At 48.8% G+C, this 18,484-nt stretch overlaps 1 protein-coding gene across 4 annotated transcripts in view; it reads right to left on the bottom strand.

Annotated features, from left to right (window-relative positions):
• SEPTIN6 (septin 6) overlaps nucleotides 1–18,484 on the bottom strand; it is a 67,226-nt gene that overhangs the window by 39,067 nt on the left and 9,675 nt on the right. For all 4 annotated transcript variants that reach the window (XM_077889321.1, XM_077889322.1, XM_077889323.1 and 1 more), the window contains exons 2-3: nucleotides 11,095–11,209; nucleotides 2,735–2,930 (exon numbers count right to left, since the gene is read on the bottom strand). In XM_077889321.1, the coding sequence (XP_077745447.1) occupies nucleotides 2,735–2,930; nucleotides 11,095–11,209 (311 nt within the window). The remainder of the gene's footprint in view (nucleotides 1–2,734; nucleotides 2,931–11,094; nucleotides 11,210–18,484) is intronic.

The following is an 18,484-nucleotide window of genomic DNA, read 5'->3' as shown; positions in this document are numbered from 1 at the left end:
CAATGGGATTTGAACCCAGGTCAGTCTGAGACTGAAGCCTAAGTTCCTAAGCATGCCTCTTTCCAGCCTGCCCTGGGTCTCCCTCTTGAGTTCCTTTTGCTCCCGCATCTTTGAAATAGTGGCTTCCCCTAGAATATGGCCTTCATCTCTCCTTTTCTTAGTTGACCATGAACCCTGGGGAAAGTATCGCATTCTGGTGCTCTGCTTCCATGCAGCTGCACTGACAGATCTATGCCCAAATGATCCTGCCAGTACGGAGAAAACACTGCTTTTTATTACAAATCCCTGGAGCTTGCTCCATTCCTGCTCTCAGGCCCAATTTCGAGAGGCTTTTCATTTCTACTTATTCGAGTTTGTATTATTTGATTTTGTATTAATATGCATCTTGTTTATAATCAGGAAAAACAATAAGGATATTACAAATGTAATGGAAGTAGATTGGCCTCTAAGGGGCCAGATCAGTTCGGTCCTCCCAAACCATCATTACCAAAGCAGTTTCCAATGTCAAATATGTCAAATGTATGTTGCCGAGAATTGTGAGAAATCTAATTGAAAAGATCCTGAGCAGTCCGTGGCTGAGATGACCCCAAATATCCATCCCCTTTCCCCAGGGTCCAATTTATTCTCAACCAAACAAAATTAGCATAATAAGCAAGGCTATAAAAAGCAGAGGTGTCCGTCTAGAATTTCAAATGAAAAACAAAATTCAGTTCAATTATTAAGAAGCTAAATATATTTATTCATTATAAGGAAATGAGTATGGCTGTTGGAGCTTCAAGGGAGAGAAACAGGAGAATTTGGGATCCAGTTTATCTAGGAAGCCAGAGAATCCTCAAAGGATGAGCAGACACTGCTCAAAATGTTGAATGGCCTTTTCTGAGATGGGCACGTGTAATAACCATGTGACATCTAGTTAAATGCACATGGTGCCTGGACCCCCTCCCTGACCCCAGCCCTCAACACATTCCCTCCTCTGAGCCACTCCCCCCACTCCCACTCCATTCTCAAGCCACCCCCACCCGCTTGCAGTCCCTCCTCCTACCCCTCCGCATATTCCTGCTCAGTCTCTTTCCAGGATTTCTTTTCCTCCATCTGCTGACTTAACATCCTAAACTTTGTCTTTAGCCCAGTGTTCACCACGCTCCACTCTGATCCCTGGGTGATGCTACATGCGTCTGCGGTTGGAACATAGCACCTGTACCTTGATCATCCAAATCCATATTTCCAGGGCAGGCCTGCTGCTGATCTCTAACCCGGTATATCCAGCTGCCCGCCACAAAAGGTCATCAGGTGTCTCGGTAGTCCGCAGACAGCTCAGCCTCAACAGGTCTAAAACACAGCTGAGTCTTTTAGAAACTGGCTCTCTGATATTAATTCCCCTCCTGAATGCCGCCACCATTTGTCCACCCTCCAAAGCCAGATATCTGGGCCTCATTCCAGATTCTTCTTTTGCCTTCACAATCCCACACCAAGTGTCTGCGGAGTCCCATTGATTCCATCTACTCAGTGTTTACCAAATCTGCCTCCTCCTCTTTCCTACCTTGCACCTGTGTTACCGCTGGCCTGCATCTAATTGGTCCAATAGTCTCCGAATTAGTCTTCCAGCTCTCCACCCCCTTCCAAAGAAACTTCAAGGCCAGACTATCTCATTCTTTTTTTTTTTAAGATTTTTTTTTTTATTTGAGAGAGCGCAGAAGCCATGGAAGTAGCAGAGGGAGAGGGAGAAGCAGGGAGCCTGATGTGGGGCTCCATCCCAGGACCCCGGGATCATGACCTGAGCCAAAGGCAGAAGCCTAACTGACTAAGCCCCCAGGCTCCCTGAGACTCTCATTCCACTTCAGAAAACCTCTCAATGGCTCCATGTCTGACATTCTAGAAATTCCCCCATGATCTGACCCCTGCTTCCCTCTTCAGGCTCATCTCCCCCTCCTTTGCTCTAGCTCACGCCAAGCACCAGCCCAGGGGAAGACACAGGTACTGTGGGACCTTAAGCTCATACAATTAGAAGGGCCCTCCAAAAGACAACACAACATTATGGCTAAAAATTAGTTACCGGACCTTGGAAGGGCCCATTCAAGTGAGGGCCCTAAAGCCTTAGCTTCATCAGTTCCACAGCAAATCTGCCTTTGAGCTAGCCAAACAGAGCAAGCGCCAGATCCCTGGAATATGCCATAACGTTCCACACTTCTTTGCCTTTGTACAAGCATTACCCCCCCCCCACCTAGACTTCCCTTCCCTCCCCTTTGTGTGGCAAAAAAGTTCTTCCTTCAAGGGCCAGCTGCGGAGGCACTTCCTCTGTGAAGGCCTCCCTGAGCTCCCCATGTGGAACTGACTGTTCCCTCCTTCATGTTTTCATGGTGACTTGTCCTTTACCTCTTCGTACCCTGTCCTTTCCAAAGCATATCACACTTGATGGAACTTATTTGTTCAAGACTGGTCTTTCCTGTGAGCACCTCAAAGGCTGAGACAAAGTTATTCCTTTTTAGCTTGACAGGGTATGGCTGCACCTGGCACAAGGCAGGAGTTCAATACGTGTCTGCCAAATGGAATGGAGACCTCACCTGTGTATATTGGAAAGACACCTTTCTTTGTCAAAGTGTGTGAGGTAAACAGGGACCCTGGGTGGAAGTGTCTGTGGCCTGCATGGGCCATTTTGGGAAGAGGTCGCAGGATTCCATGGTGAGCTCCTCCCTGCAGCCTCCCACCAGCCTCCACACCCCATCACCCTCCTTACCTGTCCTCCTTGTTGATCTGGTCCCCAAAGCCCACCGTGCTAACAATTGTGAGCTTTAGGCCCACGTTGCTCTCTTGGAGGTCGTAAGTATTGGACCGGAGCTGTACACCTGGTTGTGTGTGGGTGGCTGGCTCCCCCTCAAACTTGGTGTTAAACAAGGTGTCCATGAGGGTAGATTTGCCCAAACCTGTCTCTCCTGAAAAGCAAAAGGATAGATTATGGTCCATTCACACAACCACCACGCAGCCAGCCCACATCATGTTTTGGATGTGTATTCACAGACATGGGGATGTGTACACAATAACACATAAAACTAGATAGACTGCTCTCAGTTAAGTGAAAGAGACTGAAAGGAAGTGCATCAACGTGGCAGCAGCATCTCCGGAGAATGTGACTGGGGTGATTTTTCTTTTAGTCTCCATATTTTTGTGTCGTTTGAAGGTTGAGGACAGCTAGCTCAGTAGTTGAGTGTCTGCCTTCGGCTCCGGTCATGATCACAGGGTCCTGGGATGGAGTCCTGCATTGGGCTCCCCGCAGGAAGCCTGCTTCTCCCTCTGCCTGTGTCTCTGCCTCTGTGTGTCTCTCATGAATAAATAGAATCTATAATAATAATAATAATAATAATAATAATAATAATATGAAGGTTGAGGATGCACTGCTTTTGTGGTCAGAAAAAGAAACTATGGGGCAGCCCCGGTGGCTCAGCAGTTTAGTGCTGCCTGCAGCCCAGGGTGTGATCCTGGAGACCCTGGATCAAGTCCCACGTTGGGCTCCCTGCATGGGGCCTGCTTCTCCCTCTGCCTGTGTCTCTGCCTCTCTCTCTCTCTACATCTCTATGAATAAATAAATAAAATCTTAAAAAAAAAGAAAAAGAAACTATGTTGCAGGCAGCGATGGAGAGGTAGCAGTTATGCCTGGAAAGTCTGGAAGGACATACAATATACTCTTACCAAGAGAGCTATCCCTGGGTGGTGGGGGTTATGTACAGCTTTCATTTCTCTCTGCAAGCTTTTGTGTATTTTCCAAGTTTTCTATGTGGAACATACTTAGCTTTTGTAATAAAAATTAAAGGGCTATTTTTGATTTTTTTTAAAGATTTTATTTATTTATTTATTTATTCGTGAGAAAGAGAAAGAGAGGCAGAGACACAGGCTGAGGGAGAAGCAGGCTCCATGCAGGGAGCCCGACGTGGGACTCGATCCCAGGTCTCCAGGATCAGGCCCTGGGCTGAAGGCGGCCCTAAACCGCTGAGCCACCCGGGCTGCCCTATTTTTGATTTTAAAAGAAAGGGGTAGCAGTCCCTTGTCAAATAAATATCCTCTCCTTTTCATTGCCACCTCACCTCCCTGCCAGGCCCAGACTGCGCTCTGCAGATGCCGGAAGTGTATCCCAGTGGGGAGGCCATTTTTAGCTAAGGGGGAGGGAAGTTAGCAGGCCACAAATTCTTCTTCTCCTTAAATTTCAAACAAACCAGTCATTTGTTTGTTTAACTAACAGGCTGCGGGATACTAATAAATTAAACCATTGGAATTTCAAGTCTTGACTTTCACACCAGGGAGACGGAGGTGGGGGGGAGCCTGTGGAGACCGGTGAAGGTTTTTGGAGGTCATTCCTGGGAGACCTGAGGGATGTCAAGCCACTGCCAGGAGCCAAGGGGTCTTCAGGGAATTAAGATGTTGGAGAAAAATTGGTGGCTTGGGAGTTGGGCAGGAACGTGACCCAAGGCTACAAGCTAGGCTGGGTACCCACAAAGGCTTATCGTCTCCATGGATCCAGACCATATTAGGGCTTCCACCACAACCACCCCACCCCTGCGAGCAATTCAGGAATGCCAGGAATAAAAGATTCAGTAGCTAATCACCCTGGATTGCCTTTTGAATATCTAGACCACCCTGCTGTTCTGCTATCCTGACCCCAGGCTCCCCTATCCCCTCCCAACCCTTGGGAGGTCAGCGTTGCCTTGTCTCCGCATTAGGGAGTGGGTTAGCACTGGGCAAATCCTGGCCTAGCAAACCTCCCCCCCTTGTGGTCGGCAGCACAGATGATCGGCAAGGTGGTCCAGAGGCTGGCGTTAGAGCCACACAAAACGTGTGAATACAAATGGCCCACCTCCCCTCCACCCTCTGGGTGTGTCTAGCTTTGCATCTTGCATGCCTTTTATCCTGAATAATGAGCTATGAATAGAGGAAGTGCTTTTTAAAATATCTGTCTCCGATGAGAGCTTTCTGAGTGCACAGAGATTGGTGAGAGAGAGAACAAGAAGAACATTCAACTCAGCCTGGCTCTCCAGCCCCCCAGCCCAACTTCATAGCCAGGTCTGACTAACGTGGTGGATTGCCAGGGTGCGGGGGAAATGGTCCCTCACCCTGGACCATGTTTCCATGGTAAGATCATGTTTCCAGCCAAGGTCTGCTAGACCTATTAGCAGCAAAGATTCTCCCAGAAGAGGCCCCTTTTCCCTCCCTAAAGGAACAGGAAGTATTTGGGTCTCAAGAAAAATTTGGTGAGGTGGGGCCTTTGCAATGGGAGGTGACAGACTTGGCCAAGCAAGAGAATGTATCACCCTCCCCGCCCCGCCCGAGGTGGGGGTGCAGCTCCATTGCACAGGGGACCAGCACCTCTGAGGTGGGAACACTGGGGCGGCTCGCTCACCCCCAACTCACCTGCCCTCTGGACATGGAGGTTCAAGCTCCATTTGCGCCCATCTTTGCGGGTGCCTGATGAACTTTCCATGTCCATCCCCACCTCCACCCACTTCTGCTCCGGGAGCTCCTTGCTGAATGCCCCGCAGCTCCTAGACTGGTAGGCCTTGTCTCCCCAGCACCCAGAGCTGGCTCCCTGGCTCTTGATCCCAAGGATTCTCGGAGAGTGGGGGATGGGGCATCTTCCTGTACTCCTCAGAGGGCCTAGGCCTGGCGCACGCAGAGGCCTCTGGAGCAGACTACACAGCGCAGGCTGCTCTGTTTGCACAGCTGGAGGGATGGAGGCCGGCCAGGCAGGGCAGGGCAGGGCAGCCGGGAGGAGCGGCAGGGCAAATGACCACCCGAGTGCCTGCCAACACAAAAAGGCTGTGGAAATCAGATGCCCAGTGATGAGGGGAATAAAAGAACCCACAGGCGTCCAGGGGATTGTGATGAATGCGACATGAACAGAGGGCAGGGAATCAAGCGAGCTGGTGCCATGGCTATGGAGGGCAACCGTCCCACTTTTCCATCCGTGTGGAGCCTGCGGGCTGCAGGGGGTCTCTCTCCTAATGGCTGGCACAGACCCAGCCTGAGCCTAGGACGCTGGCCCGTCCCAAGCTGCCCTAGGCCCAGCACAGAGGGGGAGCAGGTCGGCAGACTCCACACCCCTCCCACCCCTGCAGGAAGGTGGGGCCTTGGCAGATTCCAGCAGGAAACCTGGGGCATCCCCAGGGGCCAATTTCTCTCTCCTCTTCCCTTCTTAACCCTTTTAAGGTCATCACCAGGGGCCAAGAGGATTCCATCTTGCTTTGCTTAATGGAGACCGTATGCTGGAAACACCCGGTTTTTTTTTTTTTTTTTAAAGAATTTCCATTTAAAACGTGTAATGTGAAATATGCTTTTTCAAAGTACACTCCCTGGGATAATCCAACATTGACCTCTCTCCTCGGCCTTTCTCCTCATCTGCTGCTAATATCCACATCCTCTGGCACCCTGTGTAATGAAGTCCTTGCGCCAAAGGAAACGCAAGGCCCAGCCAGGTGATCACCCGGGGCCCGGCCAGATGCCGTTCCCCACTCTGGGCCCCAGTCTCTTGCCCCAGAAAATGAACAGGTTGGACTAATAAAAATAGCACTTACCATGTGCCAGGCACAGCTGTTATACATATATTTTCTTATCTGCCCACCCCCCCAAAAAAAAACCTAGGAGGTAGATAGTACTCGTCCGTCCTTTGTCCACAGAAGGGTTAGCCACGCCGCTTCCCAGCTGTGCGAATTGGCCGCACTCCCCAGGCCCTCCACACCTTCCTTCCTCATCTGTAAAATGTGGTAAGTGGCAGAGCAGGTCCTGAACGGAGTCAGGCTGGCACCGGAGCCCGTACTTCTAACCAGTAAATATGCCCCGGAGCGTCCCACAGGCAAGCTACGTCCGTTCATTGGTTCATTGGGTCCTACGACAACTGTCCACTGGATCTCTAGGAGGAGCTACACAGAGTGTTAGGGACCAAAGATACAAGGGTGAACAGGACCACCACGATCCCTGTCCACAGGGAGCTCACAGTCCCCTGAAGCTAAGATCTCAGCCAGCTCTGATGTTGGAATAAACTTAGAGAGACATCTCCCGAGGTCAACAAGGAGGTGTCCAAAGGGAAACTCTCCGGGAATTCCAGGGAGCCTACGGCCGGGGCAAGGTCACGGCTGGCTCTGTAACCTCGCCGTCTCCTCCTTCCTGATCTTGCCGAGCCCTGGCCGACAGGGGTGTACCGGCGCGGGCTGCCCCAGCTTCCTGCTGGATCTCCCCAATCCCACGTGCGACGATGTCCCAGCTGGCAGCTTAAGACCCGCTACAGTGGGGGCAATGACACCACGGAAATGGGCAAATGCTGCACAACCCAAAGCAGATTTTCTGCCGAGAGGGAGCTGGTACACACTGGCCGGCACAGCGCAGCTGACAGCCTGTCTCAGGTGAGCCGCTGCCTTTCCCAGACACCAACGGATGGACCAAGCGATCCTTGACCTGGACAGAATGCTAGCTGTCCCTCCCTCCTCTATAGTGAGCCTCCATCCTGCTTCTCTTGTGTGTTTTATTCCAAGTTCAACACAGCCCAGTTGAGCCTAGAATCCTGAGCAGCTTCAAAGTAAATATTATCATTATGAGTCTTTGCACTCTTCACAGGCATTACTGTTGCTGGCACATTTGGAGGGCAGCGTCTCTCTGGGGCTTTTTCCCAGCAGTGCAGAGTGATGGGCCCCAGAACATTTGTACTGCTGGCTCCGGTGGCTCCTCTGAGGCCTTCTGCATTATATCTAGGATCATGGGATCTTTGTCATTCCCAAAGCTAAGCACGAGTGTATGTTTTTTTTGTCGGGGGTGAGGTGGGATGGGGAGGGAGAGGGGAACCTCACCTCACTCAGTAATTATTGTCAACCATAGAAAATCTGTTCGAGGGGCATCATAATATGCCCACACCTGTGTGCCTAGCCCTCTAAAAATAAGAAATGTAGGTGTCATTTATTGGTACCCTTACATATAAATTAGGCTCTGGATTCATAAAAATTCTCTCTCAATCCCACCATGCCCCTGTGCACACAGGCACACACATTCACAAGGGTGGAGAGGACTCACTCTCCTGGGACCTCTACAGTCAGCAGCCCAGCACCCAGATAAACAACACTGCGATAAAAATGTCCTAGGTCTCTGTCAATGATTGAAGCTAGCTCTGCTGCAATTTTACACTTAAAATGTCCTATGAGAAAAGAAAATCCTTTGGGGGAACATATTCTATGCCTAAACAGACTTGTTTGAAAACGGTCATTAAGAGAGTAAACCTGATTGTTATGCACAGGCAGTAAGCATGAAGGAACGCCCTCGAAAGCCTCGCACGAGAGGAAAGATCACCTTCAGTAGTCAAGCCATGGACCCTTGGGCAGCCAGTGACAATACCCAGCCCCGTGGCTGGGCTGAGATTGCAGCCTGAGAGCCAAGCTCAACTGCTCGTGACCTTGGCCCAAATTGTGGGTTCTCTGAGCAATGACAGGGTTGTGAGAACAGAAAGCAGGATGCACAGGCTGCTGTCTTTTTTGGATCAGGGATGGGGTGTGAAATTAACCCAGCCCAGGTGGGCACATCCAGTGTGCGTCCCCGCAGCTCTAAGACGGGGGATTCTAGGGCTATTCCCTAAGACTCGCCAAGTGAGGAAGGAGAGAGAGGGTGACTCTTTGGGGATGAGGATCTCCTTCCTATCCGTCCCCTCTTGAAGGGTCTGGGGCAGTTGACCAATTCCACTCCAGCAGGTGCATACTGAAGCGGCTGTAGCTATACAGCGCCTGGGTGGAAACTTGAGGACAGAGGTTTGCTATTTACTATCTCCCACTCACTTTGCCTTGAGCTTGACTGCTTCTTCCTCTGGGCCCTGGGGGGTCAGGAGGCCCATGGTCCCCAGGTCCAACTGCACCACACTTCTCGCGCTCGGAGAGCCATTCTGCTTTGCATGGCCTCCCCCCTAAAGTTTTACTCACCCACCCAACTGTACTTAGTTGAAAGGTTGATGAGGGTGGGCCTGTCATTTCACTTCCCAGCTCCTCAACTACAGTTCAGGTCACACCGAGCTCTGGGAGGAATGCCAAGGGAATCCAATATGTTTGTGCGGAAATTTTTCAGTAATCAAATATTATGCCAAAAAAGTTGGCCAACAGCCAAAGATCGGAGAGATCTGGCAGTGCTACTATTGAATGTGACAGTGTCTCGATGTTGATCACCGTGGCTTCTATTTATTTTGTATCCTTCTACTAATACCATCTCATCATAACCACCAGTAGACTTCTGGCATTTGAAGAATTAATGGCCCAGCTCTGGATGCTAAGGCCCATGGTATATATAATTCAATGAAGCACATATTTTCATCTCCTGGGTTCCCAAGCTGATATGTGGGAGTCATTCAGCCAGTGACTGAGCCTAGCTAACTGCTTGTCATCCACATTGAGAAGTGGCCTCATTGTTCTCTGTTCATCCCCGAATTCGCAGTTACTCTCCAACAGGAAATGATGGAGAAAGAGCACTAAGGATGGAGGAAAAGAAGAGTCCAAGGAAATGAACGCCCCTAGTTAGAAAGCAGAACTTTATTTTTTTTAATATTTTATTTATTTATTCATGAGAGACACAGACACAGGCAGAGGGAGAAGCAGGCTCCATGCAGGGAGCCTGATATGGGACTCGATCCCGGGTCTCCAGGATCACACCCTGGGCTGAAGGCGGCGCTAAACTGCTGAGCCACCTGGGCTGCCCAGAAAGCAGAACTTTAGATTACATGAAAAAGTAAAAGATCTGGGGGCACCTGGGTGGCTCAGTGGTTGAATGGCTGCCTTTGGCTCAGCACGTGATCCCGGGGTCCTGGGATGGAGTCCTGCATCGGGCTCCCCACAGGGAGCCTGCTTCTCCCTCTGCCTGTGTCTCTCTGCTTCTCTCTGTGTCTCTCATGAATAAATAAATAAAATCTTTAAAAAAGAAAAGAATAAAATATCCAAGTCAGCAGTGGTTCAGAGCCTCAGGGTGAATGAGTTCTCCATACACTCTACAAACATAAGAAAGGGCAATTAGCAAAAGTGTCTGAGGGCTCTAACAAGCAGGAAAACAGACCCCATTACAGTATTTATGCAATCATTATTAAGGTCTGGAAGCAGGGTACTGAAAATATGCAGGTATACTCTACTATACTATAGGGTGAAAATCATATGCTGTGACCATGTTTGCAAATTCCAGATTTTTTAAGGTTCAAGGGGAGATTCCTAAATAATGTCAAGCATCTGTTTTTCCTCCCATTTGTTTGGTTGGTGCTTGACAGTTTCCAAAGTGCCTTTGTGTTCTCAAGAGATGTCACTGGCGGCAGTTAGAGAAGCGGTGGGAGGGACAAGGGGTCAGCCAGACCTGGGGCCTTGTCCTGGCTCTGCCATTTATTCTCTGTTGCCCCGGGTAGTCCCTTATCCTCCCCAAATGTCTGAGTCTCCATCCGCTCCATGAAGATACAAATGTTACTCACTCTGCTCACTTCACAGTCCTAATCAGGACTCAAATTGCTACTACGGGCAAGTGCTGGAGAAGTATAATGAGTGGTTCCTGGGGGGTTAACTCATTTAATCGTTTCACAAACATCACTTAACTCTATTAGTGCTGTGATGAACACCTTAGGGGTGACTAAGGCATGGTTCCCACATTTGAGACTAAAGGTCCAGGTGGAAATATGCTTAAAAGGAATAAAAGAACTTGAGCTCAAGCTGTACCCAGCATTGCAGGGCTGCAGAGGAAACAGCCCCAGCCCACTGCCCACAGCCATCAACCTTCCTCCCGATTCTGCCCTGGCTCCTGTTTTCTGCAGTCCAAGTGAACCTGACAGCAGTAGCTGAGTCAGCCAGCCAGCGCCCTTACAAAATTTCCACTCGGTGTCACACGGCTCAGTTTCCCCCAAGGTACAGCCCCGTATTCTGGTCTGCCCTGAGAAAAATATAACCACAGTCGGCTGCTTACAAAAGCAAACGGAGGGAAAAAAGAGGAAGAGGGGGGAAAATGCTTTTGCAAATAGGCCAGAATGACACAGTATTTAACCTAATTACCTGCAAAGCCACATCCAGCCATTAAGGATCCATATTCTGTAATAGAATTTCCTGCTATGGAAATACTCACCCACGCACAGGATGTTGAAGCAGAAGCCCTGGCTGACTGACTTATTCACCAGCTGGTCGGGCAAGCTGTCAAACCCCACATGTCCAGCCAGGGGGACAGTTCGGCAACCTTCACCCTAATTTGGAAAGGGGAGGGAGGAGAGAAAAACGAAAATGTGCTTAAAAGCAATCTGGGCCTCACTTCTCATCCAAATGATTTGCGAGCAAGGAAGTAACTCCCCCTCCCAGGCCCAGTGTGTCATACCTTCCCTTAGCTACTCCCTGCTCCAAAGCGGAGTGGCCTGCCAGCTTGGAAGTCATGGACTCTCAGATGCAGGCGTCTCCAGACTCCGCCGTAAATATCACCATAGTTCTACACACAGCAAACTGCCCAGATGACTTACGAGAGGGCTGGGGAGGGCCAGGTTAGGGGGTAACGGTCACGAACTCGGGTTAACTCTCCACTCAACCACTTAGAAGCCAGGTGACCTCTCCGTGACTCCGTTTCCTTCCACGTCTGTCCGATGAGATAATATGACCTATCTGCCAGGTGATCGGGGGACTCAAAGGTACCACTACATGTAACGAGCGTAGCACAAGGCCTGGGCCATGCCTCAGGGTCCGGTAAATATTACAAAAGGTCTTCCCAAAGCAATTAGTCCTCTCTTGCGGGCATTTTGGGCGACTACAAAGGTGGTGCGGTGTACGGGCTAAGAGAATAGGCTTTGAAATGAGACAGGTCTCAGAGAGAGTCCCACCTCCTCCACCTTCGGACCTCAGACAAGTTACTTAGGTTCTCAGAGTTTTCCCATCTGTAAAATCAGGGCCAAGTGGTTACCAGCTCCTAGGACTGGGGCGAGGATCACACAGGCTCATGCCCTTCAAGCACTGAGCACGGGGCCTGGCATGTGGGGAGTATCCCATCAACAGAAGCTGCTCTTCCTATTGCTCTGCAAGGTGACCCCTCTACTCAGACTCTGAAAATAACACGTGATGCCATGGAACACTTGGGGCTCTCTCCCTCCGCAGCTAGAAAGAGCTGCCTCCCGGCTTCCCCCGGTTCCCTCGTCCCACGAGAGTCAGCCAAGCCATTCGCAGCCCTGGAAAGCAGAGGGCCCTTGCCTCACCTGTTAGGTCCAGAGCTCCTGACTGTTAATAGTTTTATAAAACAGGGAGAGCCTCAAACTGGGACAGGCTTGCAAGGAGCCAGGGGGAAGGAAAAAGAGGCCTGCATGTACTCCAGAAAAGTGCTAACTGCCAGCGGCCCCAGGGGAAGAGAGAAGGGGAGCTGGACACAGCCAGACAAGAGGTATGGGCCATGTAAGGAGTCGGGAATTTCTGTCGGGTGGGGCTACACCCAGATTTCAGGAACCAGAAAGGTGCCAAGAGCAATCCAAGAAGGGCATGGTTAGTGCCAGGAGGTCCGTACCAGCATCCGAGGCTGTGCTAGCAGGCAACTCTGTGCTCACCTGGACCTGCCTTTAGGCTAGGTCCCTAAGGGTACATTTGCACGCAGAGAGGGATGGCCTGAGCACCTCAGCAGCTGATATTGCCAGAACTGGTTCCCAGATAGCCCCTTCACCCAGTAGTGCCATCAGGTCTTCCAAGAGCGAGAGACAGTACTAGGGCCGGGGCTGCCATCTGGCAAATTCATGACCCTCACACATCTCACCCCCATGCACTCCCAGAGGAGCATTCCCACACCCAGCCATATGTCATCATTCAGTCTGACTTGGCGTATTCTGAGCCCCAGAGGGGCACCTGACGACAGCTGGGTTTCATGTGTGGCCCACATCACTTGGAGCTGGTTCTATGTACACCCCTTTCTGCCTCCCCTCACCCCTTCCTCCTTCTTTCTCTTAAAGCAAACAAATGAAGATGTTAAGTCTCCCACTGGTTGTTCTTGGTCCTCAACACTGCAGGGGAGACAGAGACTAAAGAGCCAATATGCTTTCTCCATGGATCCTCCTACATAGCAGGCATCGGAAATTGGGACAGACTCAGAGTTGAGGTTTCCTGAGCCATATTTTATCGCCCCTGGCTGCCTCTTCCTGTCTCCAAATTCAGCACCATGAAACTCTGGCCTCTGGTCCAACTGCCAAAAGGAGAGGAAAGGGAATTTTCAAACTGAACACAGTGGAGAGATGGAGAGAACTCCACTTCTTTTTTTTTTTTTTTTTTTTAAGAGAGGGAGACTGGAGTGCCTGAGAGGCTCAGTCGGCTGAGCGTTACACTCTTGGTTTCAGCTCAGGTCTGATCTCCCAATTGTGGGATCAAGTCCCACAACAGGCTCCGCACTAGGTGCAGAGTCCACTTCTGTTTCTTTCTCCCTCTCCCTCTGCCCCTCCCCTGCACTCTGTCTAAAATAAATTAATGGGGGGATCCCTGGGTGGCTCAGCGGTTTAGCGCCTGCCTTCGGCCCAGGGCCTGATCCTGGAGTCCCGGGATCGAGTCCCATGTCGGGCTCCCTGCATGGAGCCTGCTTCTCCCTCTGCCTGTGTCTCTGCCTCTCTCTCTCTCTCTCTCTCATGAATAAATAAATAAAATCTTAAAAAAAATAAAATAAATGAATGGATAAATCTTTAGGAAAAAGAGAGAGAGAGAGCAGGGGGAGGGGCAGAATCTTTTTTTTTTCTCAGAGAGAGAGAAACCTGAGGAAGAGGGGCAGAGGGAGAGGGAGAGAGAGAATCTCAAGCATCTTAAGCGGGCTCCATGCTGGGTGTGGAGCACAACCCAAAGAACTCGTTGCAGGGCTCAATCTCACAACCCTGAGATCATGACCTAACCCAAATTAAGAGTCGACGTTTAACCTACTGAGCCACCCAGGCTCCACACCTTAAAGACTTACTTCGTTGTCAATAATTCACCAAAAACCTCCCATGTGCCCCCCCTAATGTTACCTCCCACTTAGCACAGTTCTGTAAAGAGCCCTAAATAGCAGAAGAAAGAGGATGGGCTTTATTCCGTAGGCATCGGGGTTTGGGGGCCCTTTGAGTGTTTTGAGCAGGGAGAGCCATGATACAAGTAGCGTTTTTCAAAAGATCATTCCAGCTGCAGGACATTTGATTGATTGGAGGAGAGAGGAAGCAGAGGCAGGAAGACAGATGACTCCACTAACGTGGACCTGGCAGACTGACATGCAGGCACTGTGCCAACAAATGCTGGCTGAACTGAGCTCATCTGACTTGGGACTCAGGAGGGAGGAACACTCTTGAGACGTGTCCTAAAGAATGGTGATCACTCAATCAGTGATTGGGTACGTGGGAGCGAAGGGGGATCAAAGCTCCAAGCCTGCAAGGTTTTGAGCCTGGGAGCTTGGACTGATGGCACCATGGACAGAACAGAGAGAAGCCTGGGAAGGGTTCTTGCTTTGGGAAATGGAGGATTCTGGTTTTAAATAAGCTATTACGTAAACATTATACTTATCAGGGATTTTTCATTTCCTAAAAAGTAAGCAATGTTTGCTGTAGAGATTTTAGAACAGGGAGAAAATGATAAAGGAGAAAACAACAACTACTCATAACAGCACTTTCCAGAGGTAATCACTGTTAACATTTATATGGGTTTCCCTCCAGTCTGTATACCTTTTGTTTCTTACAAAATAGGGATAATTCTGGATATTCCTTTCCATTGCCTGACGTTTAACATAGTGTGGATGTTTTCTTGAGAAATTAAGCATAAACTTCTAAAACGTTATTTGTATTGGCCACAGCATTCCACTGAACCAATCTTCCATTGTTAGACATTTAGTGCGTTTCTGAGTTTTAAACAACATAAACATTATAATTCTTGTTCTTATAGGTTTCCATAGATCTTTGATTATTTCCTTAAGTTAAATTCCTAGAATTGAAGCTCGCTGGGTCCAAGGGCACACACGTTTGAAAGACTTCAGTATACACTGAGAAATCATTATAGTACAAATGTCTATTTCCGCCACCAATGTGCAAGAGGGTCTGTTTTACCTATACTTAGACCAACACTGAGTTTCTGAGGCTTTTTAACCACTGTGAACGGAATCATTGAAAAATGGCATCACGGGGCACCTGGATGGCTCAGTCAGGTACGTGTCTGCCTTCAGCTCAAGTCACCATCTCAGGGTCCTGGGATTGAGCCCTGTATTGGGCTCCACACTCAGCAGAGAGTCTGCTTCTCCCTTTCCCTCTGCCCCTACCCCCTGCACTCATGCTCTCTTTCTCTCTCTCTTTTTTAAGATTTATTTATTTATTTGTGAGAGACACACAGAGAGAGGCAGAGACACAGGCAGAGGGAGAAGCAGGCTCCTCAAAGAGAGCCCGATGTGGGACCCAATCTGGGATCCCAGGATCATGCCCTGAGCCGAAGGCAGATGCTCAACAGCTGAGCCACCCAGGCATCCCCCTCTCTCTCTCAAATAAATAAATAAAATCTTTATTTTTAAAAAGATTTTATTTAATTATTCATGAGAGACACAGAGAGGCAGAGACACAGGCTGAGGGAGAAGCAGGCTCCATGCAGGGAGTCTGATGCAGGACTTGATCCCAGGACTCGGGAATCACACCCTGATCCAAAGGCAGACGCTCAATCACTGAGCCACCCAGGCATCCCATAAAAGCATTTTTTTTAAAAGATTGTATTTATCTATTTATTTGAGAGTGATCGTGGGCACTCGTAGGGGAGGGGCAAGGGAGATGGCCAAGCAGACACCTCACTGATTGCATAGCCCGACATGGGGCTCGATCCCAGGACCCTGAGATCACGACCTGAGCCAAAATCAAGAGTCGGACAGACATTTAACCGACTGAACCACCCAGGTGCCCCAAAGCATTTTATGTGGTAAGGAAAATACGATGGCTTTTATTTTCTGGTGAGATATGCAGGGGAAGAAATCCAACAAGAACTTAGCAATATGGGATTGTAGGCTCAAGGAAAATTCAGGACTGGGGTATGAATTTAGGAGTGGGAGGTATGAATCTGGATGTGTTCTCCAAGAGATAGTACAGGGAGAAAAGAGCTGGAGACTGAATATAAGAAATGCCCACAAGTAAGGAATGGGAAGATGGAAAGGATTCTTCCAAGAGGAGGACATGATCAGAAAAATAAGAGATGCCCCAATAGTTTTCTATCACCAGAGGCCAAAGTTGAAGTCAGGAAGAATTACAGAGAAATAACCATCAATCTGGAATTTGGTGAAGGTCACTGGTAACTTTAGAATCCTTATTTCTTCTGTATCCTTTTATCCAATACACTGAAATTAACTGGATGTTGGGGACCAGGGAGCATGAGAGCTGGTTACTGTGTTTTTCTTGCTAAGATTTAAGGAGCAAACTTTTTGTCTCAGTGCTTATCCTCGAGAAAGCTTCAAAAATATATTTGTATATATATTTCCTGCTTTAGGAAATCCTGTCTAGCAAGCACCATTGACTCTTGTTTTGATAAATCTTATAAGATGTCAAGGTCATCATTATGAGTATTAGTCCTCATTGTTCAGAGTTAAATATGTAGAGGTAAAAAGGGCATCAGACAGAATGTATACTGACCCCAGGACAGCCCCTGGAAGTTTCTGTCTCCTCTCTCGCTAAAGCTCTGCTATCTTATCTCTTTCCTCTCTCTCCTTAAGGTGGCCTGATTAAGTGAGGTCTTAATTACTCTGATTGCAGTTAATTGAACGTTCCCTGGATTACAATGTGCACCAGAGAAGACAGAACTGATAACTCGGCCCAACGTTAAAACCTCAAGTTATCATCTCGAGTAGCAGGTGGCGTCATGTTTAAGGCCTGAATGAAGATGCCAGAAAGTCCACAAGTCACCAAAATGTTAAAGGGCCCATCTCCTGTCACCCTGCAAAGTCCCCTACGAATCTATTCTACAGAAACTCACATGTCTGTACAAAGACATATGTACAAGGAAATTCGTTACAGCCATCGATTATAATACTGGAAAACTAGGGGGGAAAACCCATAAATGTCTGATAATAGAAAAATATTTAACTACATTATGGTACATGCATATTTTAGAATACTCTGTAGCCATTAGGAAGAATGTGATCGGTCTTGGGGCGCCTGTGTGGCTCAGTCCGTTGAGCACCTGACTGTTGGTTTCGGCTCAAGACGTGACCTCTGGGTCGTGGGATCTCGCTCCATATCTCATGTCTGGGCTCTGTGCTCAGCAGGGAGTTTGCTTGAGATTCTCTCTCCCTTTCTGCCTCTGCCCCTCTCCTGCTCATGCTGTCTCTCTCTTTCTCTAAAATAAATAAATAAACCCTTTTAAAAAAAAGAAGAATACAGCGGGTCTCTATGTTTTAATGCAAATATCTCCAGGACATATTATAATGTAGAAAGAAACTGTAGAACAAAAAGCACAGTAGGAGCCCCTATGTGCAAAAAAGCCCTATATATGTGTATTTGCACATAAATGCATGTGAGTGCAGAGAAAGGAGACAGAAAAGATTCCACCAAACCAGGGACATCTGCGGCCAGCTCAGGGGAGCTAAGCGGAAATAGGGGCTTACTCCAGGGGGTAGTCGGTATACTCCTGTATTGTTTGATCCTTTTACAGCAGGAATGTATTCATACATTACCCGTGTCATTTAAAAACATTTTTAATACTTCCGAGAGAAGAGACTTCTCACTCAGCTTTGCGGCAGGGGTAATTAGGATGCAGAGTCTGAGAAGAGCTAAAAGGAAGGCAAAATGAAAGAGTGCTCCTGAGAATTGAACGAGCCCCTTCCCCCTCCCCTCCCCAATTACATTTCCTGTTTTCTCCCCATCTGCAGTCACCTGCGGTTTGAAATACGTTATACCACACTTCATATCACGGGCAGAAACACCGCTCTCTTTCTCTTCCGCCTCCTCCCCTGGGGACACACCAATTTCATTTTTTAATTGAATATTCAAAGGTTCATGTTATGAAGAATGAGTTATGGCGGTTCCAGCTGTGCATCTTGCTCCCACTGCTGTTATTCTGAAAATAAAAAGTCCCGTAAGCACCCCAGTGGGCAATGCCTGTCCTGTCTTCCGCCCCCCACTCCGCCCCTCTTTCAAACTTAGTGGTATAGGAAGCAAGCAGTATTTGAGGCCTCTGGAACTGTGGGTGCATATGTGTCAAGGGAGTTTCCTGCCTCCGTTTCCAGTTGAGGTGGCTAAGTTAGTGCCTGATGTTTTGAAAGACAAGACCAAAACAAGGCACCTGGCTGGCTCAGCTGGTAGAGCATGGGACTCTTGATCGCTGGGTCCTGGGTTCAGTAACTCCGCAGTGGGGGTGGAGATTACTTAAATAAATAAATACGTAAGCATGAGGCCAAAACAAAAAGGTTGGCTCACAACTGGCCTTTCCCTAAACTTTCTCCCCTGCATGTCATAGACACACTGAAATCAGATCCACTCCAGCAGACTCGCGTGTCCCTTACTGGTGGGCCTGATCTTTCACACCTTTCC

Source organism: Canis aureus, chromosome X, assembly GCF_053574225.1.
Source record: "Canis aureus isolate CA01 chromosome X, VMU_Caureus_v.1.0, whole genome shotgun sequence".
Taxonomy (NCBI): Eukaryota; Metazoa; Chordata; class Mammalia; order Carnivora; family Canidae; genus Canis; species Canis aureus.
This window is presented reverse-complemented; position numbering and strand designations above follow the sequence as displayed.